Below are 18,748 nucleotides of genomic sequence, written 5' to 3' on the forward strand. Positions count from 1 at the left end.
CTGGATGTTGCCAAATGAAGGAATCAGTTTTCACATTAAAGTTTAAAACCAGACGACTCTCCTCAATGCTAAAATGAAAATAAACATAAACCGATGCTCTGATGTGTGGGGTGTTAATGCTTCCTGTAGGAGGCTGGGTGCGTTTCTGCTTTTAGTCCAAATGGAGAGTTGTCAGCCTGTCTAAAAACCTGTAAGGCTGAGATGAGGGAATAGAGAAGAGAAGACTGATGTGTGTAGGAGATGCAAAGTTGAGTGGCTGCCAGCATCTTGAACAGACCTTTGCCTGCTGCTGTGCAGGGCAGGCACACCAGATGCAGTGATGGTCAGAGGGCAGCCTTTTGGCAAAGAACTTACAGAGTGTGTTTTGGTGAGTGGCCAGTTTCCTGGCATTTGATCTGTGTGTGAGTCAGAGCAAGTTTATGTGTCTTCCTCTTTAGAAGGGTTTAGTTAGAAATTGAAACACATGAGTTCAGTCCTTGTCCAGGACAATGCGATCTTGTGGAAACACTGTGCAGAAGGCACTCTTGGCACTCTTTATGGCTTCTGAGGGTTGTGTAAGATCCAGAAGGGTAGTTTTTCCATAGGACTGTCATGGATTGCATTGTTTGGTGAGTTTCAGCATTTGGTTTGTTTTGAAGAAATCTTTTATAATTGTTTGAGTTCTTGTTGATTTAAAGCTCTAGTTTCATATAAAACTCTTATGCAGTAAACTTACCATATATATATATAGGAAGTTTGAAGTTTAACAAATTATACAAAAAATCTGTATGAACATCTCTTTCCATCTCCCCTCAATAAGTAGTGGTAAATGTTGCTGTTGGGTCACATGACCAGTAGATACTAATTGCTCAAGAAACTGTTGAAGTTTCCCAATGTGTCTGTGTTGCTTCTGTCCCTGTTTACAGTGTATGAGAATTCTAGTTTACTAGGTATCTAGGCAATCTCACCGGCACTGTGTATTGCTGGTTTGGTTTTGGCTTTGCTCATTTGTTTATAGCCATTCCATTAGTTTAGTTTTGAACATAGTGATATGTATTAGAACACACACACACACACTTTGATGTCATTTTGTTTTTATGAGAATGTAGCTTCCTCCTATTACTGGCTCCTGTTGTGTATACTTCATGTTAAATGGCTCGTGGAAGCTGTAGGAAATTGTTTGTGATGTACATTAAGCCCCACTTTGCTCCTCACTGAATTCTTACTGTTAGAGTATACACTTTATGTGCACAAGACTTTCACTACTCTGATAAAAAAAACCGCCAGCAGATACTCACTGACTGAGAGCATAGCCAGCTCAATCATCCTTGAGAGAATTGCATTGGATGATAGGTTTGAGTTTCGTTTTTGTCTTCTTATATGCAATGTAAGGGAATAATTTTTTTCTCTTTAGACAAGGGGCATTATTATGAAGCTCAGGTTGGTCTCAAGTCCACAATTCCCCTGCCTTAGTTCATCAAATATGTATACCACAGGTAGAACTGTATAACCAAATGAGTTTTTCCTTACTTTTTTCTTTTTTTGAAGATAAGTATGTTTTCCAGATTGTCAGTTTTGGATCAAGGATAAATTGATGAACCACTTTAGCAATTTTTAAGCAGTTAACAAAAGGATCTCTTATTGATCTGACAGCTTCAGTATGTCTTCTTCACATAATAGCCAATACTTTTCTAAAGCATCCAAGAAACATCCTCTGTTGATGAGAATAAACCCTGTAGATTTTTACTCTGGGCTGTCAGTTCACAAAATTCAACATGGTCTATAACTTAGGCTTGTCCCACTAACCCTTATAACTTAAATTAACCCATTTCTATTCATCTATGTGCTGTCACATGACTCATGGCTTTTTACCTCTCTTCCTGCATGTCTTGCTCCCACCAGGCCTAGCTGGAGTCTCTGCCTTTCTTCTTCCCAGAGCTCTCTCTGAGCAAAAGTCCCGCCTGTACCTCCTGCCTAGCTATTGGACAATTTGTTTTTTAATAAACCAATCATAGTGACACATCTTTACACAGTGTAATCACATTTCCCACAACAGGACCCTGCCATGCTGGTTTCAAATCCTGCCAGCTTTCTAGCTCTCTTCAAATTTGGCTCTAAGGAAAAAAATAATTATACAGACAAATAGCACCACAGACTTGTCCTAATGACTTTGGTGTCTGCAATCCTTCCTATTTAATAAGTGGTTTATTAAACATAAGCATGACTTTAGACTCTGCTCTTTAGTTCTCTTCAATTTCAATTGTACATCCAACTAATGTTGTGCATATACCAATATAGTTACGTACTTACATCATTGTGTATCTTGAATCATGTTTTTGATGACTGTCATAAAATATGTGAAGCAGAGAGCTCATAATTCATTTTAATTGTTTTGTGTAAGCTCTGTTCCATGAACATAGCAGCTTTGGTGGAGTTTAATAGACTCGGGCATGCATGGTTAGTTTTGGATGCAGAATTCTCTAGTATCTTATGTTATTTTTCCCACTCCAAGCATTTTTTAATATACCTGAGGTTCTAAATAAAGTCTCCTTGGCTTTGGATATTTTTCCTTGGCCCATTTATTACATTTCCATTTTAACAGTAGGTGCCTAATCCTGCAAGGCCTCTCTGGGATCAGCTGTCCTTCTAGAACAGTATCTCTCAACCTTTCTAATGTAGCAGCCTTTGAATACATCCTCATTTTGTGGTGATCCCCAACCATAAAATTATTTCATTGCTACTTCATTCCTGTAAGTTTGCTGCTGTTATGAATCACAATATAAATATCTGATTTACAGAATATCTGATATGTGAGCCTTAAAGGGATCATGACCCCCAAGTTGAGAAGTATGTTCTAGCATTTACTATGCTCCTCCGTGGGGTGGACAATTGTGTTTCAATACTAATTTGAAAATAACATTGTCATATTGAAGTTTGAGGTAAGGGAATGGCAGATGTAAAAGCCTAAACAAATGGAGGAAACAGGCCATCTTAAAAGTGGTTTGGTCATCCACACATCTTTCTAATGACTCCTGCCCCCCCCCCACATCTCTCCTACTGGCAGAATAAAGTGACAGAGGCAGAGCAAAGTGACAGTTTGGGTGGGAGAGTTCTGGTGGCTCCAGCTAGTGGATGCAGTGATCTCATTGGAGAGCACTTTTGAAGTTATGGCTACTAATTTGATTCTCACCATGGCAGGGATGCTGTGGATGTCAAGGAAATGATGACTGGTGATCATTTCAATGTATAGGACAGTGCCACACAGATGAGGAATGGTGGTAACTTCAATGTGTAGGACAGTCCCACACAATAACCCCTACACCACCCCCAGTGCCAACAATACCCACTATTGAGCAATTGTGAGGTACAAAGGCTCAGAGTCAACTTCTGCAACTGTGAACCTGAGCAAAATTTCCTCATTTGTAAAGCTGGCATAAAAGTACGTCAGCATATGATGATCTGGAAGAATTGTTAATGTGTGGAGAACAATGGGTACAGGAACAGATACACAGCAGTGACTAGTTAAGCATCCCAGGTACAGTTTTTAATGTTCCACTGTCCCTAAGACCACTCTGTACCATAGTCAAGATCTTCAGTGTTTCTCCTAATGACCCATCGTATACCCTTTCTCCTGCTCTTCTTAGAACACCTCTCTTGCTGGTTCCCCTGCCTGATTCTTCCCTGACTACCCTTGACTGCTTGGAGTCTCCCCATCTCTCCAACCCTTCTAGCCTTCTGCTTTGTCTGTGTATAGAAGGCTCCTGAATTTCAGATCTTTCTCTCTCTCTCATATAGTTTTCTTTTATGCTCTGGTACTTTATGCAATGGATACCTCCCCAGTGCATTGACCAGAAATGGCAGTCTGGAAACCTGCCAGACATCTTAGCACCTTCGATGTTGCTTTTTTCCTTCCCTTCATATTAAATATGCATTTACTTATTGTCTGTCTCTTCAAATTCTATGAAATAAAGAAGTATGCTTTGTTCCCTGACTTAAACATAGAGGCTGGAATATTCCCTGAGTACTTGGATACCAACAATGTTTATTAGTCGAATAGATTATTCAGTAGGAGGGTAGAGTAGGTTGAGATTGAGGGGCATCTCTTGGTGGCTCTGGTATGCATGTGAGAGAATGTGGTTATTAAAGGTTGACTTTCTTCTAGTTAAATAATTTTTATGAAGATGATAAAACTAACAACTTACACATGCCTGTCCATCTAAACAAATTAGCCAAATATTTTAAGTTATAACAACATGTGCAAAACTGTCCAAATATTGGATTTTCTGCTCCTCAAACTATGATTCTCCCATCCATTTCAAATGAGAAAAGCATGCTACTGTCATTACTTTGCAGCCATAGTGATGTGATTGCCTGTGCGTGTGTGGCTTGAAACTGGCTGTAAATCTCTGGATGGTAACAATAGAATTACCTATGTCACATTGGGATTATCCGAGTTCCTCTGCCTGACTGGAAGAGGTTTAATTACTCTTAGGATATGTGTCTCATGCTTCTGTTCTGACAGGCATGGATGAGGACTTACTTTGCAAAGACCAGTTATGAAGAAACTATTTGTTTGATTGGGAAGCTAGATCTTTTTAAGTTTGAATTTTCAACTCTTAATAGATGCAGTCATATACCTGAAATACTTTGTTTCCATTAAAAACAATAATTCGGTGATTTAGAGATACACACAGCCATATTCACATTAGAAATGCCCAATACTTCTATTGTCCTAAGTCATTTATTTCCAGCTAAATACTTTGACTCAAAACCCAGGTAGAATAAAGTTTTATAAAATTGGTTATTGTCTTCACATACTATTCCTGTGGCAGGAAACCTTCAGTGTGTGCTTTTTTTGAAGTCAATTCCCAGGTATCGTGTCAGATGCTGTTTTTATTGCTGTGACCACTTAAGACAGAAAGGATTGACTTTAGCACACAGTTTGGGAGTATCATCCAGCACTGTTGGGAAGGCAGAAAGACCTGAATATAGGCACTCAACTGGTTTTTGTTTCTGTTTTTGCTTTTTCAGCTGGGACACCCACTAAGGAAGGTTGCTAAGTACAATAAGGGTGTGTCTTCTCTCCTCTTTTAATTCTCTAGGACCATTCTCCTCTACACGCGATTCAAAGTCTAGTCACATTAATAGTTAAGATTGGCCATCATATAAGGGAAACCTTTAGGTGCAACAGTGTATTGGACTGGGGTTTCTGAAGTTTGGCACTTGCTTTGAAATGTAGTAGCTAAGTGATGTGTCTGTGTGATTTACATGAGGCCAATAATGCAAAACCATGAAGAAGTGAATTACTTCTCTTCTATCTGGTAAATACCATTAGGTTGATTGTTGGATTGGTTAAAATACAGCTCCACTCAATAGCTGGACAGCTGAGACCAGGTAAGGGAGTCAAGACAGCTTGCATGTGTTTGTGTTGGAGTGGGGAGTCTATTAAGTCAATCAGAGATTGCTGAGTGAACACTGCATTGAACCGTGTATGTGCCTTTAGTGGAAGAACTTCTTCTATCTACCTCTGGCCATGATTTTGCCTCCCCAAGTGACCTGCATTTCTCATCTTCCTCAGCCCAGTTTTTGAGTAATTACTGCCTCTCTTCCCATCATTTCCAAGCTCTTGTTGCCTACTCCACTCAGATTATTTTCTGAATCACATCATGAAGACAACCCATACCATGAGTACTTCTTTCATTTTGTCAGGTTGATACTTTCAAGATTATTGTTCCTTTGTCTGTGCGCAGTACTTGGGGCTGCTGACCACTTCCTCTATAAAAACAACCCTTCCTTTGGCGTCTCTGTTTTAGGTTTTAGTTGTCATACGTGATACCACACCTTTTTTTTTTTTTTCTGTCTATGTCTTTGTAGTTTCCTTCGTGAGGTTATTCTGTCACTACCGGCCATTAAGTGCTAGAGTTCCTTTAGACTCATGCTATCTTTTATTATATATTTTCATCTGTAGACTTTTATTATAAAAGTCTGAATGCTAATCTCTCCAACATTAATTTCTAGACATGATCCATCTCTTTGTTCTGCAATCATGTTTCCAGCTGCCAACTTGGCTTCTTCTATTGGAAAGACAAAACACAAAGAAGCCAAGACTAAATCTGTGATATTCCTGTAAAATCCAGACTTTTCAGTGAGTGGCTTTAGTTAATCGGGAATCACTTTGTCCCAACCTGACTTCTTCCTATTTATTCCTTCAATGGAGTACCATCAGTCTCTATCATTAATATTATTCAGAGAAGAAAATGTCCAGTAAGAATACAGATGTGAACAACACGATCAACCACCTCCAAATAATTGACAGACATAGAACATGGCACCTGGAGAATGTTTGATTTTTTTTATTATTTCTATTAGAATAGTATGCTTTATGATGAATCTCAGTATATGTATGCATTTATATTTTATGTTAACATTTCACATATAATAATTGCAATTTCCAAATTTTTTATTAAATTGTATTATTATTTAATTCTGGATAATATTTATGTCAATAGTTCATTCTAACTGGAGTATGTTTATGGCATGTGTATGTGTATTCTGAAATACACAGATTATTTTCCTAAATCAATCTTCAACCATAGTTAGATATCAGTAGCCAAAAGATAATTAAACAATTCCTGTGTGGAAATTAAGTAGTCTCTTCCAGACTTATCATTCTTTATGAGAGATCTTATTAAACTAGATATAGGAGGAAATTTTCTTATTTTGTTGAGTATTTAGTTTTCTAAAACCTTATTTTTTATACTTAAGTAATTTAAGTTTGAAATATACTTTGTAATTTAAGTTTTATACTTAAGTAATTTAAGTTACTCTCTGTGACTGCCTCCAATTGAATGAAGGCCCCCTGTCACTACTGGCATTAATCAACATGTAAAACAAGTTATGAATCTGTGAAAAAGAAAGTTGTGGCTTTGTCACAGATGGTGAGATTGTGAGCAGTTACTGAATACCTTGTTAGAAGAAACAGTTTCATGCTGATAGATATGGAGAGCAAGGTTAAAATGCAAAATACAGTAAAATTCTGAATGTCATTAATAAACGAAACTAAAGCTAGGACACCATTGACAGTAGCATCAAAATCATGAGAGATATGAAAACAGTTTACACTGAAAGTTTCAAAATGTATTTGAGGAAACTTTAAAAATCATATTTATTTTCCTGTAGATTTATAATTCCCCATTACCTAGGTTTCTTTTCCCAGTTCCTTATGTAATTATACATCCATGGATCAATAAATCAGCATCTATCTTATTGTAGATTTATGGCAATTTTGAGACTTTAAAGATTCAACCTCCTTAGCTTCTTTTCCTGTAGTGTACCCCCACTAATTCTGGGCCGTTTATATTTCAGAATACTTACTATTTTTAATCATCTGCATATGTACATGTCTCTGTGTGCCTGACATGGGTACTAGGAACCAACATCAGGTCCTCTGTAAGGGTTTACACATGCTTAACTGCTGAGCCATTTCTCTAGTTCCCAGCCCCTTATACTTAGGTGCTTAGGTTTGCATCAGTGTGTAAGAAAGATAAGAGTAGACATTGATGAAACTGGAAATAACAATAGAAGAAAAATTGTCAAGATACGGCAAGTGGAATATATTTTCTGTTTTATAAGAATTTTTTAAGACACATTTTTGGGCTCTATCAATCCTTATTATGAAAAGGAAAAATAATATTAAAAAGAACATGAGTGTATTCATAAATAGAGATTCAGTCTGTAGTTATATGGATGCTTTATGCTGATATGTTTGGAACACTAGATAAAATTTCCAATAAAATATACTAACCATCAAGGAATATAAGATATATAAAAAAGAAGCACCTAAAACCAATAAAGAAACTCTCAGCCAATAGTTAAATAACTTTTCCCCCAAACTTCATGCATACACAACTTTACAGTTAGGTTCTGCAAGGCTTTTAAGGAATTCCACTTGTTTGTGTATTATGTGTATATATGTGCATGTTGGGGGTAGGTATGCATGTGTGTGTGTTTTATATGTATATATGAGGGATTGCAAGTGTGTGTATGGAGGGATCATGCATGTATATGTGTGTATGTCATATGTTTATATATATGCATGTGTCAGTTGCAGGCATGAATTGTGTGTTTTATGTGTATATATGCACATATAGTGGTGTGCATGCACATGGTGTGTGTATTGTATGTGTATATATGTGCATGTGGTGGTGGGCATGCACGTATGTGTATTTGCATGTATATGTGCAGAAGACAACCCGAAGTGTCATTTTATCTTAATGGAACCATCTTCCACCAACTCCAAGAAATTCTTGTTTTACTTTAATGTTGTCTTTGCTGAGGGTGAGATAATCATGAGTCTCAAACTGAAATACCAGGAGAGGATTAGAAGTCCAGATTAAATATGAAGTCACATCAACAAATTCTAAGTGAAATGTTTTCAGTTTGAATTTAACAGTGGTTGCAGTTGTTATATTAATAGGAGAATTTGAATTTACCTTAGAATGGATAAAATGTTCCACAGTGGGATATCAGTGTGATTTACTGCATTAACATATGAAAGGAGGAAAAAATCACAATCATCTAAACAGATGGAGATAAACTGTTTTGACAAGTCAATGCTTGTCTTTAGCTTGCTCTCAGGTCCTGCCCAGTTGACAGTTAACACCAACTACCATGACCAAATCATTTCCAAGCAGCAATAGTTTTATTTAGCTTTTTTATCAAGCCAGGTTATTTTTCTCCCTTTTCACATGAGAGGGGCATCTAATCCAATTGTAGCAGAAGTTCTTGAATGTCTCTTGAGTGACATAATCACCCCATATACTTTCCACTCTGCCAGAATTTTAGATGCAGATTGCTTGATGAAAATAAGATACACTACTAGAATACATTGCATGTAGCTCAGCCACATGAATTCACATTTATGTTGTAAAAATAAACCTACAATTTATTCTACAGAGCAATGGTTCTCAACTTTACTGATGCTGCGACCTTTTAATACAGTTCCTCATGTTGTGGTGACCCCCAACCATAAAAATATTTTCATTGCTGCTTCATAACTGTAATGTTGCTACTGTTATCATAACTGTAATGTTGCAGTTTTCCTGATTCCATTTGGGCAATTACTTAGCTGCCAACTGTGAAGAACGTCTGAAACCATGCTATAGATGGGAGTGCCATTAGTCCCCTGGGCTTGGGCTGTTTCCTGTGAAGATAGTGTCCTGCCATCTGCCTTAGAGAGGCACAACACTTTTTGTTGCCTATTTAGTGAAAGCTGAAGTTTGGAGCTGGGGAGGAGAAGCATTTCATTTTGCAAAACAATTAAACTTTGACTGTTGCTTTGCAAAACACCAGTAGAGTATATTCTTGCAAATAATTTTAGTGTATCTTTTTCTTCCGTTGGTACACGGTAATTATGATATTGAGTGGATATTGTGTTATATTTTCATATGCAATGTAAAATGACCAGACTTACACGATTTTAAATATTGGGGATATTCCAAATCCACTGTGTTCTCTATTTGTAAACACTCAACTGACTGTTGGCAGTCATGTTACCCTGATAATAAGCTGAGTCTTTGACTTGCAGTTTGTGGAGTGCTTCTGACAACAGTCTTTGAACTTAGGACTTGAGAGAAAATGAAACACTTGGGTTAGCTTCAAATATTCTTTGAGATAAGGAAAGTTGGATTGTATTTAATATTCAGATAGGTGGGCTTATGTCACTGAGCTTTTCTTCAAACATAAGTTCACCATATTTCTTTCTTTTTTTTTTAGCATTCCTTAATTCAGAAGTACAAACTGTTTAGTGTAGGAAGTATGTTTCTCGTCATGAAAGAGACCAAACTTCAGTTAGCAGTACACGTTTAAATACGTATTAGCTTTGTTGTTGTTGTTTGATTTTTCTTTTCAAGACAAGATTTCTCTGTGTAACAGTCCTGGCTATCCTGGAATTCTCTTTGTAGACCAGGCTGGCCTCAAGCTCACAGAGTTTCACCTGCCTCTGTCTCCCCAGTGCTAGGATTAAAGGCATGTGCCACCACACCCACCAGAACTTGTTGGCTTTTTTTTTCTCTTGACAAATACTTTGGTGTTTGCATGCTTGTGATTCAGTACATTTGGTTCTAGAAATTATGGGCAGCATGCTTTTAATTTTTTTTTGCGAAAGTTATTACAAATAGTCCTGTCTCCAGATAAGATGGAATGAGGTAGACAGGTAAGAACACTGCCATTGACATCCCTCTGAACTTGACATGCGTTAGGTTCCTCTCAGAAGCTTGCCACTTCTGTGATCACACCGGGCTAGTGGAAAGATACAGATCTTTTCCAAACCAGAAAAACCCATGAAACTTGGAAATGCCATTTAGAGTGACAGCTTTACCAGAGAGAAGAGCTGTTTCCTGTAACCCATTGTTTTGTGTGATCTTACTTCGTTACTACCTGGATCTTTTATGGTTGTATGTAAATTTTAGAGTAGGTTTATTACCCACACAAAAATCCTGCTGTATTTTTATTGTCATTGTATTAAGCAACAGCACTTGGATTTTATTATGTCAAACAGTGATGCATTTAGCAGAACAGCTAAGCAATTCTGGAGAAGAGTGAATTCAGGGAAGTTACGTGAGCTGATTTTAAGACTGGATGCTGCCCTGGCCATCAGAACAATATAGTAGTGGGAAGTGATGGGTGTGTGGGTCAGTGGAGCAGAACAGACAGTTCAGGATACCTCCCCTTGAAAACAGGACATGTTTCATAGAGACAGGAGATAAGCAATTCATTTGAGGAGGACAGTGTCCCTACAATAAGATTGGAATCGATTGTCATCCATGTATAAAATGAACTATGACCTAAACCTAAATTTATATGCAGATATTTTGTTAAAATATGTCATAACTCTAAATGTAAAACTACAAAAAAAACCTTAGAAGGAAACACTGAAGGTCTCCTTTGTGAATTGTGGTTAGACAATGGATTCTTAGATATGAAACCAAGTCTGTTGCATAAGATGTACTAAATGTCATCATATTTCTGAAAGCTAACTCTTGATAATTAAGAACTTTTGATAAGCAAGAAATACTAATAATAACATGAAAAGACAAGCCACAAAATTGGGTAAAGTTTGTTATGTGGTGAACATGGCTCTTATATTCAAAATATATAATGAACTCTCATAAACCAAGAATAGGAAAGCAAAGAATTTTACATTAAAACAAATTGGAAAAGTCTTGAACAGATAGTTCCACCAAACTACATATAAGACAGAAAATTAATGCCCCAAACCATTTTCAATATTACACACCAATAGGAAAATGAAAATTGAAAACTATTCTAATTATAAAAAAATTAAGACTATTCTGATTATTCTAATTGCAAGGAACAAAAATAAAAGTACTAGAAATGTCAACTGAGACAAAAATGTGAATCAAGTGGAATTCCACAATTGTTAGTGGGAAAAAAAGGACTTCATAAACCACTCAGGAACCATTTCCAATGAAATAAGCATTCACTTGTCATGTGACCCAGCAAAAAAACGTAGCTGGTTGTTTACCTCAGAGAATGGACAGTAGTTCTACACAAACTTATGACAGCTTTAAGTTGACAGAACTTAAGACTAGAAAGGTCCCAACTGCACTTAAGAAAAATGAATCAGTCTGTGATATGCACACACAATGGCATACTGCTCCTGGAAATCGAGACATAACCCACAGCTGATAGGGCCAACAACTTGGATGAATCTGAGTGCAGCTTGATGGCGTCAGCCTTGGAAAGTTAAATGCTGGGTGATTCCATTTGGGAGATTCCTGAAGACAGAGCTGTTGTGATGGAGAATAAATCCATAGTTATCAGAGGAAATGAGTTTCTCCTGACAGTGTTCTTACGGTCTCTAAAATCCTCTTCCATCAGCCTTCCTTGCTGGCACAGTGCAGTTCAGTTGCATGAATGATGTAGTGCTTTCATATATGCAACTAGTTCTTCGGAGGTATGTTTTTAAAGAGCCAACACCACTTTACTGCATGATTTTTTTAATAGATAAAAAGATTTCAAATCTCTCCTTTACTTGAACACTTAATTCCTCTCATAGTTTCTTCTCAAAACAAATAGACTTCCCCACCAGGGAGTGCAAATCTCTTTTAAGGACTTAGATTCTAAACAGCGATTACCAGGAAGTTCTGATGAAAAGCAGATTCTTGGGAACCAGGTTCATCCAATAGACTGGGCTTAATTATTCAAGTATCACGCAAATTGTTAGGTTTTAGTACAGACATTTCCAACAAAATTTGTTTTATTGTCCTCAGTGAGTTCATTTCAGATGGTACAGGGGCGTCTTTGAGAATCCTGGGAGTGTGAATGTGCATCTCATCTCTGCTTGCCTACCTGTCTCCCCCACTTTTATTATGTGGGTGAAATCACTAATGCCTCATTCATTCCCTGAGTAGTTTGTTTCCTACTGCTCCCTCTGAGGTCATGTTCAAGTGCGCAACCCAACTGTGCTGTTGCGTTTCTTCAGATTTCTCCTGGCATTTATGTTGCCTACAGACCCAAGGTCATTGTTTTTGTTCAGAAGTTATTGGCACCCTTCTCCATTTTCACAAATTTTCTTTAAAATTCTAATATTTTAATCAGATTCTTTCCTTCACTCCAACTCCTTCTATATTCTTCTCACTCCATACCCATCCAACTTCATGTTTTTTCTGTTTCTCTAAACTGGTGGTTTGCAACCTTCCTAATGCTACAACCCTTTAGTGCAGTTCCTTATGCTGTGGTAACATCCAACCATAAAATTATTTTTGTTGTCACTTTATAACTGTAATTTTGCTACTGTTATAAAGTGTAATGTAAACATCTGTGCTTTTCCAATGGTCTTTGGTGACCTCTATGAAAAGGTCATTCTGGGTTGTAACCCACAGGTTGATAACAATGGCTCTAAACAAACAAACAAACCCCAAAAACAAACAAACCAAACCCAAAGAAAGCACTGCTCCTGAACGTGAGCCCTGCCTTGGAGTGTGGCTCGTATACTTAGTGTCGCTTCATCTGAGAAAACTGTTTTACCCTCTCCCTGTACCTGCACATTGCAAATCACTTCTTAGAGGGTTGAACTTTGTGCCTACTTCCCTTCTTTTTTCCTTTCTTCCTTTTTAAAATTTAAGTTAGAAACATGCTTGCTTCACATGTCAATCCCAGTTCCCGCTCCCCACACTTCTCCCCTGCCTTCCCCACCAGGCTCCCCAGTCCCCCACCCAATCTGCACTCCTATCCTCAGGGAGGGTGGGGTCCTCCATGGTGGATCTCCAGAGTCTTTAACTGTCCAGATCTTGCATAGTTTATCACAGTCTCTGTAAGTTCATGTGTGTATCATTCCGATGTGCCTGACTCAGGTCACGGACTCAGAGAGACAAACATTGCACAGTTTCTCATATGTGTGGATGTTAGCTTTTAAGGTTTAGATAGGTGTGGTTTATTTTGTGTATTTTAGTTGGAGTGCGTTAAAACTTGCTGTTACTGGAGATTGTTTCTTTACTCTGCCTTTTCGCTGATCTTTTTTAAATGTTAAGAACTGTCGCTGGTTGTAATTACTGTGGAATTTGGATAAGCTATTCCTCTCAGATGTTTTGCTTGCGCTGTGTTGTTTCTATTTCTACGAAGAATTTCTGGAGGTTGTGATTTGTACCCTGTATCCCTTATAGCACCTGCCATATCATGAATATCTTCTATACATTCATCAGAAGCTTTTAATGTGATATCATTTCCTCTAACTAAGTGATCTCATCCCCGCTGGAGAATTGAGAAAATGGACTTATAATGAGGTGACATGACTCTGATCCAACAGCAAGTATATAACAAAGTAGAATTTGAACCAAAGAGTCCATCTCTAGATCCCATGGACTTAGTCTGCAGTACTGGAGACACCAAGTGAATACTGGGAGAATCTCTTGCTTGTGATGATGGGCAGTAGTCATGGGCTACAGAGACCCATATTCAAATGTTCAGCAGGCTGTAGTCATGTGAACCACCATGTATGGGGAGTAGTTCTTTCTACTACTTAAATACCTTGTCTTGATATGAGGTGGTAGGAGACAGAAAAGCACTGCGGGCTGCACTAGGCTCTCAGCTTTGGTCCTCACCAGACGTGGCAGCACCAGTACAGCATATGTCATAGTGTCCTGATCGTATCAAAAGGACATTAGGAAGCATTTGGCACATAAGACAGGGGCATTTATCTCAATTTGGTTTTTATTGGTTTTCACATTAATCTAACCTGTTGCATCTGATCACAATGGCATTTCCAGTGTGACTATACATGTATCTGTGCAGCTGTCCTTACCCACACTCCCAATCACATATCCAGTTCACATCATCAGGATGGGTCTCTTCAGCTTGCTTTGTGGAAGGTTCCATTATGGAAACATTGTCGGTTCTTCTGGAGGGGTACAGAACTCTCATTTTTGACAAAGGTGTTTTCTTTACACTCAAGTGAATATGATGGTGTAGTGATCAAAGTTCCAAAGAGTACATTTGTCATTCAAAACAGATATAGAGTTTGGGGTGATAGCTCAGTCAGTAGATCAGATTGTACAAGCACCAGGAACTGAGTTGAGATTCCCAGCACCTAATAAAGTAGGACTTATCCGTTATCCCAGGACTGGGTGAGGTAGACAGGAGGATACCCGGAGTTCATTAGAAGGCTGATGCATCATTGGTAAGTTTCAGTGAGAGACCCTGTCACAAAAATAAGGTACAGAGTGGCTGAAGAAGCATCCAACATCAACCTCTGGCTTTAATACACATGTACACACACACACCCCTGACTTTGTGCAGTAAGATGGTACATTTGCAGTATAGATTGGCATGTACATAAGGATTCATTTGAACATAGCAATGCTTTTAACTGTAGGTACTCTTTTATCATCTTTGATGTCACAACAACTCATTTTTTAGATGACTACATCAGATATCACCCAATCCACAATGTCTAAAATACCCATTACTTTTCCAAGTTCAGCAAATATTTGGTGTTCCTCTATTTACAGAAGTATACGTAGTGTCCCCCTTGTTTATGGTGAAGAAATGCTAGAGTAACTGCTTTAGCTAATGTCTTAGCTTTGATATCCTTGGAGAGGAGGAAGTAGTCTATCTATGAAGCTTATCTTCAATCCAATAATCCTATTTATTACTTCTCTATTACTGCTGACTTAAATGTTCTGTTTCTTTAAAATGTTTTTTGTGATGTCTGTGAAATTATGACCTTAATGTTTTGATTCTCATTAAGGGATCAAGAGTAAATTTTCTGTATAAGTTGCCCTTGGGTATGCCCTTACACAGTGAGACGGCTCATGTCCTCTCTTTGTGCTCTATCTTGCAGAAGTCACTTACTATTTTCTACTAGAAGCACACTCTTTTGAAGAGTGGAATTCTTGATTCTTCATGCAGTCATGGATATGGATAAACCATCTGTCTGGGGGTCATTAAAACAGAGGACCAGACCATTGTTAATCAACCTGAGCAAGAAGAAAGCTAAAAAGACCCCAAGCAAACCCTTGGATTTAAAGGTGCAGCATCACCTGGACCGGCGTCTCAGCCTCTCGGTGCCTGATCTTCTGGAAGCAGAGGCCTTGGCCCCCGAGGGTCTGCCTTACTCAGGGCCACAGTCATCTTACACCTCGGTTCCCAACAGCCTGTCCACGGCAGGCATCGTCCCCAAGAGCAGCAGCAGCTCCTTGAAGCAGTCTGAGGAAGAACTGGACTGGAGCCAGGAGGAAGCAAGCCTTGTCCATGGGCTGGACACCGACTCTGAGGAGATCTACGCCTCTTCTGTGGAGGAGAGGCCGGCATCCAGCCAAAGTGGCCTGGATATGCACAAACAACCCCTTGGGGGGGATGCTCCTGAAGAGCCAGAGGTGAGGCCTGGGTACTTCCCAGCTTTAAAAAAATGTTTTTAAGGTGCAGTCATTGTCCTTGGGAAATTTGGGTAGGAGCTATTTTGTGGTTATACTGGATGGGAATAATGTCATTTACGAGAATTTAAATTAATGTACTATTGATTGCACTGGTGTTCCCATTTGATTTAGGGATGACCTCTATATATTTAAAGGCCAGCACAAAAGAACCTTCTAGGACCATTTCAGGCTTAAAAAGCCCTAGTGGGTGAGGCTTCTTTGCTTCTTCTCCTGGCAAAGAAATTGAGCACGCAACTTTAACCTTTTGTAATTTCCTCTTTCTCCTCTTCCTCCCTCCCTTCCTCTTCTTCTGCCTCTCCCTCCCTTCTTCCTCTTCCTCCTCCTCCCCTTACCCTCAATATATTACATTTTTCACACTGAGGTGAGGAGTGGCAACAAATGAGAGCAATAGAGCCTCCCCTCTACCATTACAAGCTCAATCCGACTTGTAGATACCTCACGCACACTGTCTTCTTCCTAACCTAGACTGTAGACAAAACACACAAACCATATATTTTAGATGGTATACATGTTTATCTTTGACTACCAGATCACAAAGGATGCCCTTTCCTCCTGTGGTATTAGGTCTGAGTCAACTTGTGCACACACAAATTCTGAGAACTTCCCTTACCTCTCTGCACAAAAAGATAATAGAAGTCAGTGATCAAACTTTCATTGATTGCTGGCTTTTAGCAAAGCTTCAACATTTCAGGAAGGCTAAGTGGTCAGTGTCAGTGCCAAAGCTCATGGATTTGGAAGAAGAGTTTAAATTCAGTCACCAAGTTCCTAAATCCTGATTTGAATGATCAACCAACTTGGATATTTTTGTTTGAAGTCTTCTCAATTAATAATGTAGAAATGGCTTCCAATGTTGATGAAGCTAATTTTTTATGTATTCCATATTATTCTTAGAGTTGTATAAAAATTTATTCTTCAGCTGAAGGTTCTGGTTTTACTTTTAGATGATAATCTGTGGATCACACATTGTGTCTGGATTTCCTTGGGGAATGGATTCTGGGAATGGAGAATGCTGGGATCATGTTCTTTTGGACATTGTTACTCATTAAGTGGCTTGTCGATTTTAATTTTGACCTTAATACTTAGGAGATATTGTTTGTAGAAATCATATTTGTAAATTTGAAATGTTTCCATTTTACAAAATGCTAAGAAGGTAGATTTAATAATCTTTGTCAGTATATGAAAGGAAACCTGTTGATTGTATCTTGAAATTGTCTTCAACATCTTTGCATTTATCTGAATCTGAGTGGACTTCTTGGCTTTGATATAGGAGCAATTTCAAATTAGTAAGATTTTTGAGCTATGGATACTTAACCACATTAGTATAATCCATGTAGTCCAAGCGTTGAGAAGGATGTTTTTGGAAACTGATGAATGCCACATCATCCATGATTGTGGGGGACAGGGGCAGGGATGGTCTAGTGTGTGCTCTGCACAGTGCCTGAATCTTCCTGTTTCCTTTAGTACAAAATAGGTCTGTCCACTCCCTAAGATTCCAGTGTTCATTATGTGGAGGGAGACATTTCTGCCTCTGCCTCTGAGTTGCAGAGAGTTCAGGGCTAGGAGAGGAATGTCTAATTTTTCTTTTCTGAAGGCCTTGCTCTGTGCTCATACATAGCATATATTCAACTATGCTTAATTAAGAAGAAAATCAGTGATGGCAATTGACCCAGGTTAATGGAGTTGTATATGTGGGTTTTCAAAATTGATTTGTTAATAGCGTTTATTACTTAAATTAAAAATGGTCTTCATGGTGATTTTTTTTTTCTGTAAGTATATAGTGTGTTCTGGTAATGCTGCTTTTGTTTGTAGTCATTCCCCCCTCCCCTTGATTCAAATCCTTTTCTCTACTCACCTACAATTTAGTTTGTAAATACGTTTTTTAGATGCCACATTTGAGAGGAAGTGCGTGGTCCCTGATTTTCTGAGACTGGCTCATTTTGCTTAATAAGATCTGCACTAGTTTTACCCATTTTCTTGCAAATGGCTTGGGTTTGTTCTCCTTTATGCTGAATAATATTGCATTGTATATAAGAGCATATTTCCTTTATCCTTTTACCTGTGCCTGGTCACTGGCCTTGTTCTATAACTTGGATAATTTGGATAGTGAATAATTGTACCATGGATGAAGCTGTCTATTGCCTTCTCATGTTGAGGTTCCTTTGAATGGCCAGACTTTTTGTTGTTGTTATCTAATACTTGTTTACTTTTGATTTTAGTCTTTGTATTTCTTTCTCTTTTCTTACTTGCTTTTAATGTTTATACTATAGACAATAGTGGCTTCATTATGATATTTTTGCAAATTTACATAATGAATTTTGATCATGTTAATTCATACCTTCTCTCTTTCTGCTCCAGATAATCCCCTTCCTATGTCCTTTCCATTCCCCATGTGCTTTCATGGATTTTTTTTGTTATTGTTGTAATTTTTTTTGTTGTTGTTGACCCATTAGGGCTGCTTGTAAGAGCATGAATGGGTGAGGGTTTGTGTACAGAAGGGTGGGCACCTTACCAGTGGTTTTGACACTGAACAAAATAGAAGTTCTCCCTCTCTCTCTGAAGCTATTAGAACCATCAGTGTTTTTATCATGAGTTTTCTTTTTTGGCTTATGAGTTAATGAAATCAATACACTTTTCTTGAAAAAGTACTCTTAAGTTCTCCATTCTATAAGATGTCAGCTGCAAGTGCAGAGAGGTCTATGAAAGTGGATTATGTCCTAATCCAAATATTGTAAGAACTTGAAATCTGAATTTCTGAATTTACTTCATTTAATGATGATGGAAATCCTGATAAATTTGTGTCATTGGAGTCTTGA

General features: G+C 38.1%; 1 protein-coding gene across 4 annotated transcripts in view; it reads left to right on the forward strand.

Annotated features, from left to right (window-relative positions):
• The window catches only part of Mctp2 (multiple C2 and transmembrane domain containing 2), a 241,787-nt gene that overhangs the window by 48,724 nt on the left and 174,315 nt on the right, over nt 1–18,748 (forward strand). For 3 of the 4 annotated variants that reach the window (XM_005084546.4, XM_021235587.2, XM_040730276.1), the window contains exon 3: nt 15,341–15,875. In XM_005084546.4, the coding sequence (XP_005084603.1) occupies nt 15,411–15,875 (465 nt within the window). In that variant the 5' untranslated portion in view covers nt 15,341–15,410. Of the gene's footprint in view, nt 1–450; nt 609–15,340; nt 15,876–18,748 lie in introns of those variants that run through there. The other variant, XM_040730287.1, reaches the window with a different exon arrangement.

Source organism: Mesocricetus auratus, unplaced genomic scaffold (genome assembly GCF_017639785.1).
Source record: "Mesocricetus auratus isolate SY011 unplaced genomic scaffold, BCM_Maur_2.0 Super-Scaffold_4256, whole genome shotgun sequence".
NCBI lineage: Eukaryota > Metazoa > Chordata > Mammalia > Rodentia > Cricetidae > Mesocricetus > Mesocricetus auratus.